Source organism: Talaromyces rugulosus, chromosome IV (assembly GCF_013368755.1).
Source record: "Talaromyces rugulosus chromosome IV, complete sequence".
NCBI classification, from domain to species: Eukaryota; Fungi; Ascomycota; class Eurotiomycetes; order Eurotiales; family Trichocomaceae; genus Talaromyces; species Talaromyces rugulosus.
This window is the reverse complement of record NC_049564.1, coordinates 4672984-4691919: the sequence shown is the minus strand read 5'-3', so window position 1 is coordinate 4691919 and position 18936 is coordinate 4672984. Positions and strand designations below refer to the sequence as shown.

At 50.6% G+C, this 18936-nt stretch overlaps 9 protein-coding genes across 9 annotated transcripts; 5 read left to right on the top strand and 4 right to left on the bottom strand.

Annotated features, from left to right (window-relative positions):
• Positions 1–761, top strand: TRUGW13939_08333 (uncharacterized protein; the record flags this gene model as incomplete). Its single annotated transcript, XM_035491468.1, has 2 exons — positions 1–238; positions 307–761. 2 exons carry the CDS (start codon positions 1–3, stop codon positions 759–761), a joined length of 693 nt encoding a protein of 230 aa, XP_035347361.1.
• Positions 762–920: 159 nt separating this feature from the next.
• Positions 921–2672, bottom strand: TRUGW13939_08332 (uncharacterized protein; the record flags this gene model as incomplete). Its single annotated transcript, XM_035491467.1, has 2 exons — positions 921–2457; positions 2515–2672. 2 exons carry the CDS (start codon positions 2670–2672, stop codon positions 921–923), a joined length of 1695 nt encoding a protein of 564 aa, XP_035347360.1.
• A 537-nt stretch (positions 2673–3209) lies between these two features.
• TRUGW13939_08331 (uncharacterized protein) lies at positions 3210–8342 on the bottom strand (the record flags this gene model as incomplete). The annotated part of the gene is made up of 9 exons (XM_035491466.1): positions 3210–4886; positions 5243–5755; positions 5814–6340; positions 6396–6639; positions 6688–7041; positions 7092–7334; positions 7386–7483; positions 7546–8167; positions 8232–8342. Coding segments are annotated over 9 exons (4389 nt in total), but the record flags the coding sequence as incomplete, so codon positions are not given.
• Positions 8343–8839: 497 nt separating this feature from the next.
• On the bottom strand, positions 8840–9682 carry TRUGW13939_08330 (uncharacterized protein; the record flags this gene model as incomplete). The annotated part of the gene is made up of 2 exons (XM_035491465.1): positions 8840–9419; positions 9477–9682. 2 exons carry the CDS (start codon positions 9680–9682, stop codon positions 8840–8842), a joined length of 786 nt encoding a protein of 261 aa, XP_035347358.1.
• A 430-nt stretch (positions 9683–10112) lies between these two features.
• On the top strand, positions 10113–12043 carry TRUGW13939_08329 (uncharacterized protein; the record flags this gene model as incomplete). The annotated part of the gene is made up of 4 exons (XM_035491464.1): positions 10113–10728; positions 10782–11161; positions 11215–11892; positions 11948–12043. The coding sequence occupies 4 exons, from the start codon at positions 10113–10115 to the stop codon at positions 12041–12043; spliced, it is 1770 nt and encodes a 589-aa protein (XP_035347357.1).
• Positions 12044–12303: 260 nt separating this feature from the next.
• Positions 12304–13389, bottom strand: TRUGW13939_08328 (uncharacterized protein; the record flags this gene model as incomplete). The annotated part of the gene is made up of 1 exon (XM_035491463.1): positions 12304–13389. The coding sequence occupies one exon, from the start codon at positions 13387–13389 to the stop codon at positions 12304–12306; it is 1086 nt and encodes a 361-aa protein (XP_035347356.1).
• A 191-nt stretch (positions 13390–13580) lies between these two features.
• On the top strand, positions 13581–14416 carry TRUGW13939_08327 (uncharacterized protein; the record flags this gene model as incomplete). The annotated part of the gene is made up of 3 exons (XM_035491462.1): positions 13581–13773; positions 13876–14257; positions 14332–14416. The coding sequence occupies 3 exons, from the start codon at positions 13581–13583 to the stop codon at positions 14414–14416; spliced, it is 660 nt and encodes a 219-aa protein (XP_035347355.1).
• A 1112-nt stretch (positions 14417–15528) lies between these two features.
• TRUGW13939_08326 (uncharacterized protein) lies at positions 15529–16953 on the top strand (the record flags this gene model as incomplete). The annotated part of the gene is made up of 1 exon (XM_035491461.1): positions 15529–16953. One exon carries the CDS (start codon positions 15529–15531, stop codon positions 16951–16953), a length of 1425 nt encoding a protein of 474 aa, XP_035347354.1.
• Positions 16954–17773: 820 nt separating this feature from the next.
• Positions 17774–18538, top strand: TRUGW13939_08325 (uncharacterized protein; the record flags this gene model as incomplete). Its single annotated transcript, XM_035491460.1, has 3 exons — positions 17774–17813; positions 17896–17980; positions 18097–18538. The coding sequence occupies 3 exons, from the start codon at positions 17774–17776 to the stop codon at positions 18536–18538; spliced, it is 567 nt and encodes a 188-aa protein (XP_035347353.1).
• Between the last annotated feature and the right edge of the window lie 398 nt (positions 18539–18936).

Genomic DNA, 18936 nt, shown 5'->3' with positions numbered 1-18936 from the left:
ATGGTCGCGTCAAATCCCGCGGCCCCCGTGGCCCTCTCTTTTGGAGCCATCGACGACCTCATCTACTCCGCGCGCCTGGGCGACGTCGACGCTCTGAAGGAAGACATTGCAAAACTGAGTACAGAGAACCAGGTCCCGGCCTCGTCAATAATCAGATCTGCCATTGACACCGAAGACGAAAGCGAAGGCGGCACGGGGGCCTGTTTACTGCACTGGCCTGCTGCGAATGGCAATGTTGGTATGAAAGACCCCTCTCACAGAGCCCTCTTCCCCCCCAATCCAGATGAAAAGCTAACGCTTGGATAGAACTCCTAAAATATATCCTCCAAACCCTGACCTCGGAAGTCTCACCGTCGTCTCAAGAGTATACCGCATTCCTCAACTCGCGAAACTACACTGGCAACACGCCCCTGCACTGGGCCGCGCTAAACACACATCTCGATTGCGTCAAAGCCCTCGTCGAAGCCGGCGCTGATATCAGTCTCAAAAACGACGCGGGCCACGATGCTCTCTTCCTCGCCGAGCGAGCGGATTGGTCGGCGGCTGATGATGATGATGACGATGACGATAATGAAGAACAAGATACCGAAATGGAAATAGAGATCAAAGAAGATGGTCAGAATAAGCAAGAAAATGGAGATGAACAAGAAAAGCCTGCGCCGCCGCCGACAAAAGCACGGCTGGTTGTCGAGTGGTTGTTGGGATGCGACAAGGGGGCTGGGTTTGAGAACCCTTCAGCTGGCTCTGGTACAAGTAACTAGAAGAGAGAAAAAAGGTGCGTTCGAGTTTAATTGAAATAGATGCATACAAAATAATTATACATGCGTTGTTTATTGGTATTATTTTATCGACCGCGGGAACCGAAACGTAAATGAATTTCTATGTATGTACATATTTTTGATAGCATGTTATTTTGAAAGTTAATCCCGTCTCATTTTGCTTCTATCCCGCGCTCGATTTTGCGAAGAAGATGAAGATGAAGACTCTGACAACGCCGCGTCCGAATACGATGAGTCCGTAGAACCTAGCCCTCGCGTAGCCTCACGCGCCCTCGTATCCCATATCGAAACGCGAAAAGCGCTATTCCGCCAGACAATCGTCGAGCCGCCGTAGACAGCCCAGAACCAGATGGGAAACGCCAGCGATTCGCGGCCAATCCACGCGGCGAGCCAGTGCGTAAACGGGCGTCGAGATTTTGCTTGCTCGGGCCTTGCAAATGAAACTGTGTTTTCGTCTGTTTCGACTGTCGCTGACGAGTGAAGGATGAGGTATAGCGTCCAGTCGACCAGGCACCAGATTATAATGCTGGATGCCCAGATGAGAAAGAAAGCGCGCCAGGTTCCAAGCTGCGAGCCCAGGGCCACGTTGCGGTCTTGCAGGAATCGAGCGATTATCGTAGTTATACCATGTGCGCCGAGTAGAGAGCACACAATCGACTCCGTTCCGGGCTCGACAAGCGTGGCAAGTAACACAGTGTACTTGCGTACACGTAGCCAGCGTAGACGACGAGCAATGTATGCTTTGACGCTCATGCCGGCCACGGGCTGGAAAGCAAGATCACCCAGGACCAAGGCATGCTTGCCTAGACGCACGCCCTGTTCCTTTTCCTCGCGGACTTTGTTCTTCCAAAGCCAATCGCCAATGATATGATCCTCGCACAGGTGGTCGGAGACGTAGTCGATGCCTGGATTTCGTGGCCGAGTGTCACCAGGTTTTGGAACAGTGAGGTAGTTGAGATGGGACTGGCGGAACATGTTTGACTTGCCCACAATACAGGGCGCTATCAGCACGGTGTTGATGGCGGTATACATTTTGGCGTGTGAGGATGCAAGAAACAACTCTTCCAAACGGCCTCCCTTGTCTTTCCAAACCGAAGGGGCGCGATGCTTCGCGACGTACTCGCCGTTGTCATTATTCGCAAGCAGAGGCCGGGACTCGTCGGCCAGGGCCTCGTCCGCATCGACGTCGACTGCGACAGGGAGATGGTGCACGAATTTGTACTGCTTGCCATTTTTTGAGCCGTAACCGCACAGCTTATCGACCATTCGTCCACAGGCACCTTTTCCGACCCAGACATTGCAGTCAATGATCCATATGATATCACCCTTGGCCTCCCGGTACGCGCGGCTCATGTTTCTGATCTTGGGGTTGGGCCCCAAGGGATAAGTGCTGTCCTCCTGGAGCAGCGGATCTTCCTTTTCAACCAGAATACGCACATCGCAGTGAGAAAAGTCCCTGAGGATCTTCTCAAGTGTAGGAAATGCGGGATCCTTCCTCGTCGACACGCACATGGAAACGGTCAGCTTGTCGCGCGGGTAGTCCTGTCGCAGAACCGACGCCAGGCATTCGTAAAGACACGGCTCGATGCCCTTGACGGGGCGAATCACGGTAACATGGGGGGCATCGCGCATCGAGGTGGACACTGCCTTGGACGGCGTACTCGAGTAGTGTTTCCATCTGAGATGTCAGTCAAGCCCGCGATCCTTGTATTCAATTGGAGAGGTGGGTTCTCACATTTGAGAATATCCAATGATGCAGACGACGATTACAATCAGGTACCAGACCAGGGCGACCCAGCTCAGCGCCTCAACGAGCCATGGTACAGAGATCGAGGTCGACCTCTCGGCGGCACGTTGAAAGACAACGAATGAGCCCAGCGGATTCGCTGGCATGGGCGGTACGGACGACAGGGGCAGCCGGCAGAAAAAAACAAACAAACAACAAAGAAAAGGAAGGATTTACCAGACGGTGCCTGGGAAGAAAGAAGGAAAGAAAAACACGAAGCGGACGCTGAGTGCTTGGGGGAAAAGAGAAGAAAGCTGCATAAGTAAATTGCTGGTGGTGGATCCAGCTACCCGACGTGGTTTGCTACCGGATGCTCCGGTACACCGTTTTTCCAGCTAATAAAATGATTGGCGTGAGCGGCGCTTCGGAGACATTCACTGCTGTGTATTGTAAGTGAGAAAATTGAATTTATAATAAATAATAATATGTGTTGCTCTTCTAGCTCAATTGACCAGAATAGTGCTGACTGGTAGCTTATACGCTGGCTGCATGTCCAGCCCTGCCGGCCGGAGAACATCATTCAACTATAGTCTCAAGTAAATAGTATTCAAGTCGTAGCTAATATTTCATTTCTCATCGAGATGCTTATTGTACATGGCTAGTAGTGCATGGTTTTGCCCATAATCGCCGAGCTCCGGACCGCATCAGGTCTTCTTTTTCTTCCTCACAAAACTAGCGTTGAGAAGGTTAACTCCTGGCTCACTGGATGCTTCGGGCACAGCTTCGGCATCCTTTCCAGTTGTAGACGCAGTGCTGACTGGCTGGTTGTATTCACCAGGCAATGTATCGGATCCGTTGGAAGCGGGCACAGGGGCATCCTGAGAGTCGTCCTTCTTTCGTTTGCGCACGATGAGTCCCGAATTGATCGTCGCCACTGGCGCTGATGACGGCGCTGTAGGCTGCGATATCTCCTTCTTGCCAGTAACAGGCCGTCCCCACCACAAGACGTCTGCGAGCGCGGCAACCTTGCGGACCCAAGCCATGGTGCCTGTCATGGCGAGGTCTTCAGTCTCGAAATCTTGGTCGAGTAACACGTCGTTGCCGGCGTTGTAATCGGCTTCACTTAGAATGACTTCTCCGCGACCGGCTTCGGGCCAGAAGAATGCATGGCGATAAGCATCTGTGCCAGTCTCTGACTGATTCGGGTTCTGTAGCGACGGGGGCAATGATCTATCGTCAAACTTGGCCTCGGCGGTAGTGCTGGCAGGAGCAGTGCTAGAAGACACGCTAGAAGAAGCAGCGTCCTTGATCTTTTCAGCAGTGGCGGTTCCTTGAGTTTGGTTGGATAGTTTGTCCGAACTGAGAACGCCTGGAGGATTGATAACAACCCATAAAAACCCAACAAGTCTCCCCGCAGAGCATTCTTGCCGGAAAGACATCATCTCCCAAAACTCGTCGAGAGATTTCACGCTTTTCCATTGGCCAGATTTGTTTGCCTCTGCATTTTCTGACGTCTTGGGTAGCTCCTCATCCAGATCCCAAAGAAAACGCGCCTTTGGATCGTCAGGAAACCTTGGAATCAAGCATCTGGGCGGCGCCTGAGGATGGCTACAGATCTGGCTGAGAGGATACGACACTCGCCACCGTGGATTCCCCTGATCATCTGCTCGGGCCGAAGCTGGAAAGAACGCGCGTGTTTCGTACTTGTCACATCCCGGCACCAGTAAATAAGCCGTAGCTGAACTATTCACACTCTCGACTTTTTCATCAATAGAAGAGTCTTCTTGATGATCGCCATAGTGGCCCTGGGACTCTACAGCGTGCTCTCGGAGAATAGGATCGGCAGCTTGGCACCACCATTTGATCAATCCGCGGTCGTCCAAGACGTGTTTTTTGGTATTGTCCGCGCTGCCGGGAAACAAATACTGGCTTTGCGCGCGAGCAAAAAGAGAAAGAACCAACCTGACCCCTTTACGCTGATGAGTCTGAATCAAAAAGGACAAAAAAGTAGTTGAAATCAACCTGAGCGACGCTGTCCTTGGCGCCGCCGCCGCCGCCGTCGACTTGAGCAGATGCAAGTATCCCGAAGAGTCAGCCTTGGAGACAAAAAGAATAGTGAGTCGATCGGTCGAATAGATGGCAACCTCAATGCCCAAAATAGCAATTTCATCGTCGACCCGGTCTTTGCTTCGGTTGAGCGAAGCCACGAAGAAGTGGTTTTCGCAAAAGGTGGTTTCGGCTTCTTTGCCTGGCGGCGCCGAGAATATGGCTTCGCACTGTGCTGGCGGCGTGGAGATGTGGCGCACATTCAACTTGATGTCCTTGGGCAGGACCTCAGCTAAGAGGTCCGCCAGCTGTGGAGTGGCCATGGAGAATCCGATCTTTAGAGGATAGACACTTCAACGATGTGCGAAGGGTTCAGCTCGACGTTGGTGTAATGGTAATGTAACAGGTCACGTGACGTGTCATAAAACCGTATGCAAGGGTCGTCCATGGAAATACATTATGAATGCTGAAAAGGGAAAAGAAAATAGATTAATACTTCAAAGTGCCTCCTATAATCGCATTGCTGCTATTATTGGTACTACTCTCCCCTAACGCCTGCACGCTCAACTTAATACGGATATATCGATATAAGCATTTCCGAAAATAGAAGGAAAAGAAGCAAACATTAAAAAGGCATAAAATGAGAAGGGAAAAAAAAAAAACCACCCTTTTAGACATCTCCAAGCTAAACCTCACGAGTACTCGGCGACTGAGTGCTGTTAGGACCTTCTTGGTTGTTACCAGGTCGACCCCGGAAACTCAGGTTGCCGATCCGGTTGACTAGATTGCTGCCGACAGCATCAACCGCACCTCTTGGAGCGAGGAGTGATGGGCCTTGGGCTGCCATTTCCTGGACTCTGAATAGCTTAATTCCGGTGCCATTCCAGACGCCCACAGTGCCTGGAGTTGAATTGCTCGCCGACCCGACAACCATTTCACTGGAGAAGATGAACCCCCAAAGCAACGATTCATACCAGCCCAAGGCTAATGCAGACCATTCAAACGAATGAACCTTGACAGGAGACAGATCTGATAATAATATGTGGATATTCGGTTCTTCAGAGAAAGTAGGCAGATTGCTGATCAATGTCCGGGCCTCGGGGCTCGAGGATGTCTGTAAGGCATTGGCAGGGATATGAGGCAAGATCGATGAGATAATCGTTAATATCGTATGAAGAGGTAGTTCAATAACCCATGACTCAATCTATGCAGCTTAAATTAGTCTCATACCATAGACGACAAGAATACCAAGTCCAACTTACCCATGTTGCCGTTGGAGTGAAATGGGCAGACGCAGATTGAATTGTTGCGGAATAGCTGCTCAAACTGGTCAAACTGTTTTGTCGTGAAAAGTTCATTTGACCCGCCGGCATTTTCCCTCGAGCCTTTTCTGACATGCCTCTCATTTGAAGTGGGACGGTACCGTCCGTTGAAGACGAAACCGAAGGTGCTCGCGACGTTCGTTGTGACGGAGACGATTGCGACGGCGTATTTTGAACGTCGTCGTCCTCTTCATCATCGTCTTCCTCGTCAGAGTCATCGCCTCCGATAGCAAAGGGACTGCTCTCCTCTGGGATATGAGTCAAAGGAGACCGTGCACCACTAGTCTTTCTGGGGTCATCCATAGATTGCGAAGTAAGGTTGGAGCCACCGTCTCCAGCTGCTGAGTTTGCCTTTCTTATTTGAGTCTGGCGTTCAATTTCTTGCTGGCCGCTTTCAAGGGTAAACGTTCGCAATGCTTCGAAACGTCTTCTGTTCTTGAGAATGCCGTAAATCAAGAAAGGATTTTCTAACATCACCAGTTTAGTTTGAGCAATAATCAAGGGAACCTTTCTGGTACATACTTGTAAACTGATATTCGAGTATTAGGTTAATGAATCCGACCAATGCGGACAGCAACGTGTGGTTGGTTTCATTGGCGAGCAAAAAGCTCGGTGATGACATTGAGGCGAACAGCTGCAGTATTTTGGAGCAGGCACTTGGTGATAGTCGTTCCACATATGCCCCTATATTGTTCAAAATGGCAAGTAGAGCAGGATAAACTGCGTCCAGATTTCCCTTGCTTGTAGTCATTAGAGTATGTATCGACTGTACTTGTTAGCATTGATTCCATCAATTCCAGGGAATAAGGCTTACAATGATGAGGTAATCGGCATAAGAGCCTCGAAAGCCGGTGAGACGAATACTTGTAGGCAGCGTATCTTGAGCCTCGAAACTTATATTTAGGCTTTTCCCAAAGCTAGCCTCAACACTCAGAGTTTGAAGAATAAAGATGCACAACTTGACCACGCCTTGTTTGGATGGGTCATTCCTGTACTCAATTGCGTAGAACAGGCAGGAAATTACAAACTCATGCGATCTATTGGAGTCTATGATGAATGATCTGAACCGTTTGTTGCACTGTAGCGCCTCCCAGAATAGCATGAGCATTTCGGGAGCCCACTTGACGGATCTTTGGCTCCCGGGAAGATACGAAGTCGTCGCTTGCATCTGATATAAATCAGTTTATGGTCAACTTTTCTTAACCAAATTTGACTTACCGGCTGATTCAAAACCCTCGTCATACCGTCAACAAGGAATTGAAAATCTTGGGGTCGATGAAGTCGACCGAAGTAATGACGATAATAATTCTTTGGGGGAACTCCACGCCCTTCCTCTGGAATCGGGTAAAGAAGGACGACTAGTAAGAACTGCAGACAATAAATGACAAGTATTTGCTTGGGGTCTTTCCAGACGACGTGATCGTAAGGGACTTTCCAGATAGCCGGGTTATATTTGATTGTCTAGCATCCCCAGTCAGATTCCGAAGCCGTAGGGTTTACTATGCAACATACCGTATTTAAAAGCGAGCACAAGAGAGTCAAGACAACCTGTTTATCAGGACACGAAGCAATATAAGTGATAGCTCTGACCCCCTTGACAGGGAGGAGACCTTTTGTTGTTGTTCACGTCAGTTCTTTATATCAAACGGCCCGACCCATGCAGAATACTTACTCGGAGACATATACATGGACTTGCCAGTCAAAGTGAGTAGCAATCTCAAGACTTCCATGCGATTATTCTCAAGTTCCTTGGTCGATACCATTGCCGTGTTGCAGCCAACTCCGCTCTGCCATATAGCGTATGATATTTTGGTCTTTGTTGTTGAGAGCTTAGGAATGGTAAATCCGGTGTAGAAGAGGAGATCTAGCAAAGTGTCTATCAACTCCTCCCCTAACGGCTTGACGTCCTCATGGTCATTGTCTTGGGGTGAATCTGCCCCTTCTTCAGTCTCCGTATTCGCTTCATCGAACAGTACCACTGATGCCACCTGGGCCCGGCGAGTCTTCTTCTTGCGACCGGCCCAGAAAAACTGTTCTTCCCATCCTTCCAAATGGTCGGCCTCGTGTACAAAGGGTAGGAGTCTGGTCAGGATGCGAATGCAGTTGAGAGCGTCTTTGTCTGGGGCGAATTCAGGATCGGGAAAGGAAGGGTGGTTTTTCAACACGATTAAGCGAGAGCATACGGCCAGTAGCAATGTTTCGAGGTTAGGCAATGCTGAATCTCTAGCCCGCCGTATGTCGGCAGGGGTGAACAAGCTAAACACATCCTCGGACGATTCGGGCAGCTCCCAGAACTGAACAAAAAAAAAAAACAGTTAGTCAAAGAAGGGCTGGGTTTTGCGACAGCTGCTCTCATACCTTTACCCAAAATGGATCATCAGCAGGGATGTTTTTGTCCTCGTACAAGCGAAAGATGCCTTGTTTAAAGACGAGCTTCGATTCCGAGGCTCCCATCTCCGAAGTGACGCACTATCGATAAATGTCCCTCATTCAAATGGCGACCCGCTGGAGTCCTTGCACCCGAGGCTGATAAACCGGGATAATGCGATCGCTGGGAGACCTAGTGGCGGGGTCGAAAGTGCAGTTGTGCTTTCAAATGTTCATATGTGACAACTCGGGAAGGTTGAGGCGGAGGTTCTGAGGTTCTGTTGTTTTGGTGTAGCTCTCCGTACTCCGCTTTTCCCACCATGACCCCGGCCTGCAACAGTGATCTCCACAGTCCATGCGTGGATTTTTTCCCCTTTATGCCTTGGTAGTTAGATTGCCATTGATAATTTATGTTGCATGCTTAGAAGGATTTTACGGAGGGGTGCGGATTAGAGTAGTCGAAAGGAGACGATGTACAATTTACATTGCAAACTGCTAAATACTTTGCTAACTAATAAACGCCATCTTTCACATAGCATGCCAGCTAGTCCCAAACTCCACCTATTCGATATGCGATCATAGAAAAATGTCTTCCCATTTCAAATCAGATTGGTTCCCCCCGAATGTCTGCGGCTCTTCTCGTATAGCCATTTGTTGCTCAATCCCAGCTTGTTTCCCTTGTTAGCCAAGGGAGACGGAGTAGAGGGGAGCGCCGATAGCGTCGATTCTCTTAGAGAAGAGTTGAGAGAAGAGTTGAACGAAGACGACCCAAAGCTTTGCCGACGACCACTTTCCCGATTCCCATTGGCAAACGCTTTCTGGAAAAGAGGACTTGTAGGCGTAGGCGAATACGACGCGCTGCGCGGTGTAGGACTGCCGGTTCCTGGCACAGGCGATGTGCTTCGGCTCGACGGGCTGCCTGCTCGCGACCCAGAGGCTAATCGGTACCTCGGCGGTGTGAGGTACTGTGTTCCAGGTGTCACGGGTGGTGTCGAACTGGGATCAAGACCTAGGAGTGCGCGTTGCGTAGGCGTCAAAGGAATATCGGATAGGTCGTCCTTCGGACGAAAGAGGGGATATAGGGCGGTGAGTATGTTGACGAAAAATAATAGGCGAAGGACTACGAATAGAAGGCCTGTGTATGCTGCTATGCTCGCAAGCGCGTCGAGACCGTGTGCACTGGTGTCGAGTTAGCAACTCGCAGGGTCAAGAAAGCCAAGTCAAAGGCCGTCTTACTATGATGCCAGGGGGCTCTCCGCCACTAATGTGAGGACGATAGCACTGGTATTGAGAGCAATCGTCTTGACATTACTGCCGTCGAATGTCGCGGCGTTTTGTCGCCGAATGATTTCATGGAGACGCGGATGGCGCCACTTCCCCGGCGTTTGCCCATCGACATTCGGAGAGGCTTTGGGCGTGGACGGAGTCGCGATAGCAGCCATTGCACATGCGACAAAAACGTTGAATAATCAAAGAATTGTCCAGATACTGCAGGTGTAGACGGTCAGTCGAGTCCGGTGCCGCAGAACTTTAGGAGAGTGACCACTGACCTCGCTGAAAAACAAGAAACACCTGACTGCACTGTACCTACTTACCTTTCGTATTACTTACCTGTTGTCGAACGAGCAGCAACAAAGAGGCTGCGATTACGGGCGTGTCGAGGGCGTGAGCATTGTTGCTGGCGACGGCTTTCTTTCTTTCGGAGTGTTATGGAGGGAGGTCGACCGTCGAGCACCTTCCCACGCTAAGCCATTTCGGGCGCTGACGACGACGGGGCAGCTTACTACGCTACTGTTACTGTGCTTCTCTGCTCCTCCACCGTCACCACCGTCTCCGACCTGGCACCTCTCCCTGCGAAAACAGATGTAGCAAATGTTTGGCGACATCTGCGTCGAGTCTAACGATACCTCAATCGACAACCTCACGTGCCTCTACAAGGAGCCGTCCTTTTTCAAGATGGCCGCCGAAGCTTCCGGTTTGGCGCAGCTGGATGTCTTCCTCGCTGGAATATTCGCCGAATGGAACATCTACTCGACCGCCATTGCAACAACCATCACTCTCTTCCTTGTGTACAATCTCTTTTCCTCGAGCGATCCCGACGTCCATCCGTTCCTGCTTGCCAGACAGGCTACCGAAGCTCCTGTCCGACAGCCCGGCCGGTCGGCGGCTTTTAGAAGTCTGGAGGTCCCCCATGGCTTTCCTCTGCGGGCAGGACTCAACGTGAAGGACCCTGATGCCCCTAGATGGACTGGCGGGCGCAACGGAGATCTTCGAGATGTCTGGCGAGCGGCTGCTCGTGGAACGACCGGCGAAAATGCCGGCCAACGCGGCAAAATCCATAGTGTTCTGGGGAAAAACACGGTTGATCACAGCCTTGATGATGTGACTGCAGAAATCAATGTTATCGGCAGGCAGATCCAGGAGTCTCAAGTAAAGACTGTTGCCGTGAGCTTGTCCGACTCGGTGGAGCTGCTAGCTTTGATCTTCGGTGAGTTTGTTCTCGCCTGTCTTGGATAAGAATATGTGTTGACGGGATTATAGCTGGCGCCTTCTACAACTTTCAGGTTGTGATAATCCCCCACAACCTCGCCCCAAAAGATCTGGCAACTTATTTGAAAAAGGCCCAGGCCCAGCTGCTAGTTGCTGAAGCCGGTGCTGTTGACCTCACTATTGTTTCCAAGGGCAATGCGCAATTGAAGCATGTCATCTGGGTAGTGAAACAAGGTAGCAGACATATGGATTGGAGCGAGGTCCCTGATGGTATTGGAGGCAATCTTGACGTATCTGTTTGGCACGAGACCGTCAAGGAGAAAAAGCAGTTGACTGATACCGAGGTTCCTGCGTCTGAACCAAAATCTGAAACTCCTTCAATTTTGGCTGTATGGCCGTCATCTGGAGAGTTCATTGAATACAAGCCCCAGGTAAGTTGACTCGGGATGTGACCTTTGTTGAAGTTGATATTTATCCAATTCAGAATCTTGTATCCGGCATCGGCGCTATTCTCAGCTCTCTCCCAAAGACCCAGCGACTCAGCCCAACCGACGTGGTGCTATCAGTCGACTCCCTTTCACGCCCGTATCCGCTATGTTGGGTCATGGCTGCTCTCTACTCCAATTCGTCGGTTGCTCTCAACTCGGTAGCAGGAGAACATGTCGACTTTGCCCTTGCAACAGCTGGCATATCGCCCACCGTGATTTTGTCTTCGGCTCGCACTGTTGCTCAGTACCACAAGAAGATCATGAAACCCCACACAGGACCAATTTCTTCTCTGAGCCGTTGGATCCAAGCCCGGGCTCTTGATGCTGGCAAAATGCCGTCGCAAAACATTTTCAGTCGATTAGCAAACCTAGGCCCCACTGCTGAACTATCACTGTCCAAGCTGCGTTTGCTTGTGATTCCTTTCCGTGTGGACGAGTCATCTGACGATCTTCTCACCAGTGAGCAGTTGACCGACCTGCGGATTTTCACCGGAGCTCGCGTTATTTATGCTTTGACTGCACCGGGAGTGGCTGGCGCTGTCAGTCAAACCCACGTATTTGACTATAGACGAAACACAGGTCTGGCACACTTTGGCGCTCCACCCAGTAGCGTGGAAATCGTTCTCAGTGGCCATGCCGAGGACTCTGGCATCGAGAGAGCCACCGAAGGACAGGTGAGTTGGATTTCTTCCTTTTTGTTTGACCTTGCAGACTAACATTTTCTACCAGCTTATTGTGAGTGGGCCGGCAGTCGTTGGGGGCACGACCACGATCCCCGTACGTGCGCGGTTCCTTCAAGACAACACCCTGCAATTGCTCAAGTAAATGGAATCGCTCCTTGTGGAAATAATATAGTTTTATTAATATGGTGAAATGTTATACAAAGCCTGTTATAAAATTGAATGTTTTTTTCTCTCTTGAAACTAAAATACATGTGGTTGACTATAATGGCATTTTTGAAATACTCCACAACATGATAATCGCTCGTAGACCAGGTCAAGCCACAAAAAGCCCGCTTTATATTATATGATACATCGTAAAGGGAAAAAAAAGAAAAGGAAATGGCTCGTGGGAACTGGGAAAAATCACTGAACCGGCGTAGCTTTGACGAACGATGCACCTCTTGTTGGATTTTCCTGATACTGAGGAGGAAGGTGGCTCATTTGCTCAGAGATGACATCGTCGAGCACCTTCAGGCGCTGTTGGATCTGTTTTCTGAGGTTTTTGTCGCTAGAGACAGAATCCACTTGCAGAGCCGTCGCCAGGCCAGTCCGGACGGGAACAATTTCCTGCAAAAGTTCGTCTCGGTGTCCCCATTTGTCCGACGCACTTTCTAGCTTGACAAGTGGCCAATTTCCCATGAGTTTCCGGGCATACGATGCAACTTTCTTGTCGACATCTTCCCCGCCATTCTCGAGCGCCTGAGCAGCGCTCAGTTGTAGACAGGTGCCAATAAACCATGGCTGGCGTTTCGGATCGAGAAGAGGGTCGCTGTTGGTGTGTTCCGGGGTGTTCATGATATGGGCTGCCTGCTCGGCCTGGCGCAATGCAGTGGTCACAACGTCGCCCTTGAAACCGGCAGATTCGGCCCTCTGGTAAAGCGACAGCGCCAGTTGGAGACCGACACCGTAGCCCGCCAGCGTAAAACCAGTCCGTCTTGTTTGCTTTGCGAGTTCGAGGATGACAGCAGTGGCCCCCGATTTTCCAGCCAGTCGAATCCACTTCTCATAGCTATTGCGGTGGACGGCAAAGTGTGACTTGCGCAAGCCGATCAAGAGAGGGATCAAGTTCTCCCAGTCCTTTGGCGTCTTCATCTCCTCCATCGTTGCGAAAACGGTTTCCCTGTCGGGCAGCTCCTGTCGTATCCTGGGATAAAGAGTAAACTCCTCGTCGCCGATCGTCACCTTGACCTGCTCTTCAACCAGTCTGTCGCGGTATCGCGTCCGGAACATCAATCGTCTTTGATGCTCTGTCATATACATCGGCACGAAGAGATGTTCTCGTACATAGTTCAATTGCTTTTCGAGCGTCGGCGTGGAGACAGGGCCGAATGACGGTACGCCGGCGGTGGATGCAGATGTCGACTTATTTCTGATCTGTCTGAACAGAGTCGAGGGCTGTTGCAGACAGCTCCTGTGGCGGAGAAGCCTGCTAACGCCATTGTGAGCCATTTTTAAACGAAAAGTTATGCGGTTGATGGGGGGGGATTGAAAGTGCCATTCAAAGAGGTTTTTCGGGTGCTGTTGACAAACTAATTCTGAGGCGCTCGGACCACCTCAACCTCCGTCTTACTCAAACCTGCCGCTTGACTGCAACATTTCTCTCTGCAGCAGCGAAACAAACCACCTCTCTCACAGCGACAATGGCCGCGCATTTACCAATTTTACGGCCACTGGCCAGCGTGAGGTCGAGCAGCAGCTTTTTCAGCCTGACGCAGCCTGTCGCTCGCTCGCTGACGACGAAATGGACACCGCGGCCAAAGCCACAACCTCTGCCGGAGAAGTTGCCAGCTTCATATCTGTCACAACTCCCCGAAAGACTGAGACCGCAACCACGTAAGCTTTTTTTTTATTTGATCCCACTGCTGTTGATAAACTCCATTGAGATTATATATGTTTTTGGGGGGACCGATGACGCTGACTCGCTTTGCACAATAGCCAAAAAAAAATGGAAAATCGTGGAATCGCCAAAAGCGATATCATCGACGTGCAACACCCCCGTTGAGGCAGTGGCGGAGGCTCAGATGGCAGTTCTCGACCCGACCGGTGATCGCAGGGCTCTTTTCGACTACCGACGGAGCACGCGCAGTGTCAGGCCCGGCGACATCATTCGCGTGACGTTCAAGAGCGGCGACCCCTTCTCCGGCATTTGTCTGAGCATTCGGTCTCGAGGTATCGACACGTCGGTCCTGCTGCGAAACCAGTTGACCAGGGTTGGCGTGGAGATGTCGATCAAGGTGTTCAGTCCTAATGTGGAGGGCGTGGAGATTGTCCAGAGAACCGAGAAGAGGAAGAGGAGAGCACGTATCTACTACATGCGGTATGTTTGGATCTTTTTCTCTGTTTCTCTTTTTTCATTTGAATCAGTACTAATCATTGGTTTATGGCATTTAGGCAACCCAAGCACGATATTGGCACCGTCGAAGGTATTGTCAACAACTACCTGCGCAAAAAGTCCGCCATGTCTGGTCGATCATAAGACAGTCTTGTATTATTTCTTTTGTTGTAATTGTACAATACCATTTACAGGCGTCTACGAGGTGTCTTTCATATTTATTATGCTATACAGGCATGAAGCATCCCGCGTAGTTGTACCGAACACTTTCTTTTTCTTCACTCTTTTCACTAGTGACAAGCGTAGACAAGTTATTGCCATATTCAGCTAGAAGCATAAACCCAGACTAGTGCTATTGCGAGTGTCTAATAGCACTTATAACAGCGAAAAACAGCGTTAGAGCCGGCCAATGGGCTCTATATCAGATCATAATCATAGACGTCGGCGACCTCCTTTGAAATATACATAATTGAGACAGGATGTCGGCCATCATTAATCACACAGAAAGCAACGTCGCTGGTAGCAATCGCTCAATCCCAGGTGAACAAGTCGGATATGGGATCCCTGTCACCGACATGCTTAGTACGGTCTGGTTCTGTCGATGAATTAACACCACAAAAATGGCCATTGGACGAATGAAATTGTTGGATCTGCGCTCTCAACGGAAACTGATAGGCCGAGACTGCTGGTGCAGGTTTGCTGCCGACTTTCGGCTGTGCTGAGAGCGAACAGATGGAGTTGTGCCTTACTACAAGAGTACTAGCATTGCTGCGATGATGAAAGGCGTCTCTAGTCACGGGGATGTGGAGACCGGACAGCCGACGAAAGCGAATCAGAGCCCGCAGCGCGATCAGATAAGCCGGGATCGTACGACGCGCTGCACGAAGCGACATCGGCGCCGGTCACGTGCGGGTGGAGCCCACAGAGATAATCTAATCAGATCAAATTCCCCTCTTCCCGTCAACTTCTCCTTCTCCCCCCGGTCACTCTTCTCAGCCATCCTGTAGACTGCGTGCAGCCACTACTCTCTCGATTGCTGCGTTGTATCTTTTGTCTGACAGGAGAGAATCGGCGCCAATCGCATCGACTGTCTTTGATTGATCTGCTGCAGGAGAGTTCTTCCGGTCTTCCGGTTCGTCAGCGCGCCTAGTGCGAGATTTTTCCGAGGCTACTGCGAGTGTGACTGGACACCGCCATCCAACCTCCAAAACACCCACCCATCGCCTCAGGCGGCACGGAGTAGTTAAAAAAACACCATGTCGTCTGTTATATCGCCTGCGTCATCTGCTGCTTCGCCCAGCGTGCTCGTCCCATCCTTGGCTCCCGCCATGCAAGCGTCTCCGTCGGTGGCCATGTCGCCGACTCCCGGACTGGGTGGCTCTGTGACCACCAGGGAATGGGTTATCCCACCACGACCAAAACCCGGTCGAAAGCCAGCAACAGACACTCCGCCAACCAAAAGAAAAGCCCAGAATCGCGCCGCGCAACGTGCTTTTCGAGAAAGACGCGCTGCCCGAGTCGGTGAACTCGAAGACCAACTTAAACAAATCGAAGACGAATATGATTCTCGTGAGTTGGAGCTCAAAAACCAAGTCACTACCCTTTCCGGAGACCTGGAACAATGCCAAACCGAAGTCTCGTGGTGGAAGAAGCGTTGTCACTCCTTGGAGCGTGAAGTCGCTCGAGAGAGAAGTGAAAAAGAGGCACTTCAGAAACGTGCTACGTCGACTCCAGACACAGTGCCTATCAACATTCGTAGGAAGAACAACAGATCGCAGACTCGTCAACGAGGCACTGCAGAAAATGAGCAAGGTGATCGCTCTGCTGGCGACGGTCAACAAGAAAATGTGTCAACAGGCTGCGATAATTGTTCGACGGCCCATTGCCAATGCATTGAAGACGTCATTCAGATTTCTAACCTGATCGACAAACCCGCATCGAACCATAGCCAAGAGCCTGCCGTCAAACATGATCCGGATGCAATGGAAATCGATTTCACAACTCGCTTTTCCACCGCACGTACTTCGGTCGTTGTTGATTCCAGAACAACATCTACGCCTCCGGCAGAGCGTTGTGGGTTCTGTGGAGATGGCACTGTTTGCCTCTGCGCAGAGATGGCGGATCAGTCCAGACAGGAAAACCTGGTGCAGAACCGTCTCGCTCCAATGCAAAAATATTCCGCATTCACACCGCCTCCATCAGACGGTGACGTGCGAGAGGTGACATTGCCGCCGCTGAACCAGGCTACAAATCCTTGTGCCAACGGGCCTGGTACCTGTGCTCAGTGTCAATCCGACCCTCGCAGCACCCTGTTTTGCAAGACTCTGGCTGCCTCCCGGGCCGCAGAAGGGCTCACCGGATGCTGTGGTGGCAAAGGGGCCGACGGTGGTTGCTGTCAGTCTCGGGCACCGTCTCGTGTCGTCGCTCCACGAGATGCAAGCCCTCTGACCCTGACATGTGCCGATGCATTCACCACCCTTTCGCGCCACCCAAAATTCTCCCAAGCGAGTGATGAATTGGGCAGCTGGCTGCCAAAACTGCATACTTTGCCAAAGCCATGCGAGCCTTCTCTGGGTGATGCAATGAGCCCTGGTATTTCCAGTAGGCCTGCTTTGGAGGTCGAAGCTGCCAGTGTCATGGGCGTTCTACGATACTTTGACAGGAGGTTTGCATCGAAGTGATAGTGCCATCGTTAGATCACGGTTATATCGCCCATATCGTCGCACGAGGCGCTCTTGATACGAGTTACGACTTAGGACTATGGGTGAACATCAACGAATGCTCACTCGCCAGGTACTGGCACTGGCCGAAGATTGGTCTTTGAAGACCATAGGCTAATACCAGCCGAGTCCAATTATCTCGTCTTGAGGGCTGAGAAACTCCACGGGGTACTCCATTGTCAAGTCAAAGAGGACAAAAAATCCTCACGCACATCTGACTAGATGACGCATCACAATGTAAATAATTTGTTACAAAGCTCAAAATCTCCCCATAATGATACCAGTGTTATTACTATTAATATGCTCCCAAGAGCTACATGTACGGCGTTGAAGCGTAATTGTAATTGCTAATTGTGATGTATCCCTGATATGAAACCCGTCAATTTCATGGAAAGAAAAGAATGGGCGATTAACGACGGGTAATCCCTCTCAGGACCTGCGAATCGCCTCTGCGACCACGACAGAATGCCGAGCCAGTGAGACGGGCTGATCCACAACCATTCATGCAGATAGTCAAGGTTGTGCAGTTTGAGGCCCATGAGAGAAGAAAGAGAAGAAGAAAGAAAGAAAGAAAGAAAAAACTCAGAAGCGGGAGATAAACAAGCCGGCCTGGAACAACGTCATCCCGGGCCCTCAGTAATTGGTCTTCTCTGATTGGCCGGGATGACATAAGCGCTGGGTATGCGGGAAATCGCCCCGAGGTTCCCCGTGATGCCTTTTCTCTCCCCCCAAAGCACTCTTCCTGGACGTTGTTGACGATTACTTGCTCGAGGTGCCCAGCATGAATTCGCAAAAGGTTGCGCAGCAGTCGCTGCGGCGATGTACGTTTTCATCTGTCATTTTCCGGCCATGATTCCCTGTCACATGGGCCGCAATTCCAACCAACTAACGCGCAATACGCAGTGGCATCTCCCTCGGCTTTGACGTCGTCGATGGCCAAGTTCGCTTCTCCGGCCGCCATTGCGACAGGCAGATACATGCAGATTAGGTATGCTCGATTCTTTGAAAAACATTCCGGCTAGCAACGAAGCAAAGCAATCTATGCGCCGACGTCATCCGAATTAATGCGCACAGTTGGCAATTCAACCCCGGCTAACTTGTTAGACCAACTTCATCCACCACCACCACCAACACAGTCGACCCTACCAAGATCCTTCCTCAGCAGCGTCTGAACCGGCCCGTCGCCCCTCACCTGTCCATCTACCGCCCCCAGATCACCTGGTACGCCAGTGCTCTGCACCGTATTACCGGCTCGCTCGCCTCTGGCGCTCTCTACGTCTACGCATCCGCTTACCTGATTGCCCCCGTCATCGGCTGGCACCTTGAATCCGCATCGGTCGCGGCTGCGTTTGGTGCTCTGCCATTGCTGGCCAAGGTCCTTATCAAATTCGGCCTGGCCATGCCCGTTACGTTCCACAGCTTGAACGGCATTCGGCATTTGACTTGGGATTTCGGAAAGCAGCTTACGAACCAGCAGGTCATCCGGACGGGATGGACTGTGGTGGGACTTAGCACTGCTGCTGCTCTTGCGCTCGCGCTTTTGTAAAATGTCTTTCCTTGAATTGGTTTTCCTTGTGTTATATAAACAGAATTGTTATTCTATGTGAGACACCAAATATAGCAATATGAGGGTGAAGTTACAACTGCGGTTTCTTTCTTTCATTTTTTTTTTTTTTGGATTTCTGTCAGACGAGATTCTGCTTAAAATAAAACTGATGAATAAAACAATACCGCGGTAAAGAAACAATCATATTATTTTGACATGGGCAATTCACGGCACAAAATATTGAAACATTCTATGATACCGAAACAAAAACAACACGGAAATTAGACATAACCCATCACTATTCGAAAAGCGCGATCCAGTATTAACCAATATAGAGCTCTTCCTTTTTCATTAGCACACGTCTTATTTCCAGGGACAAACTGCAGCATACTCATACC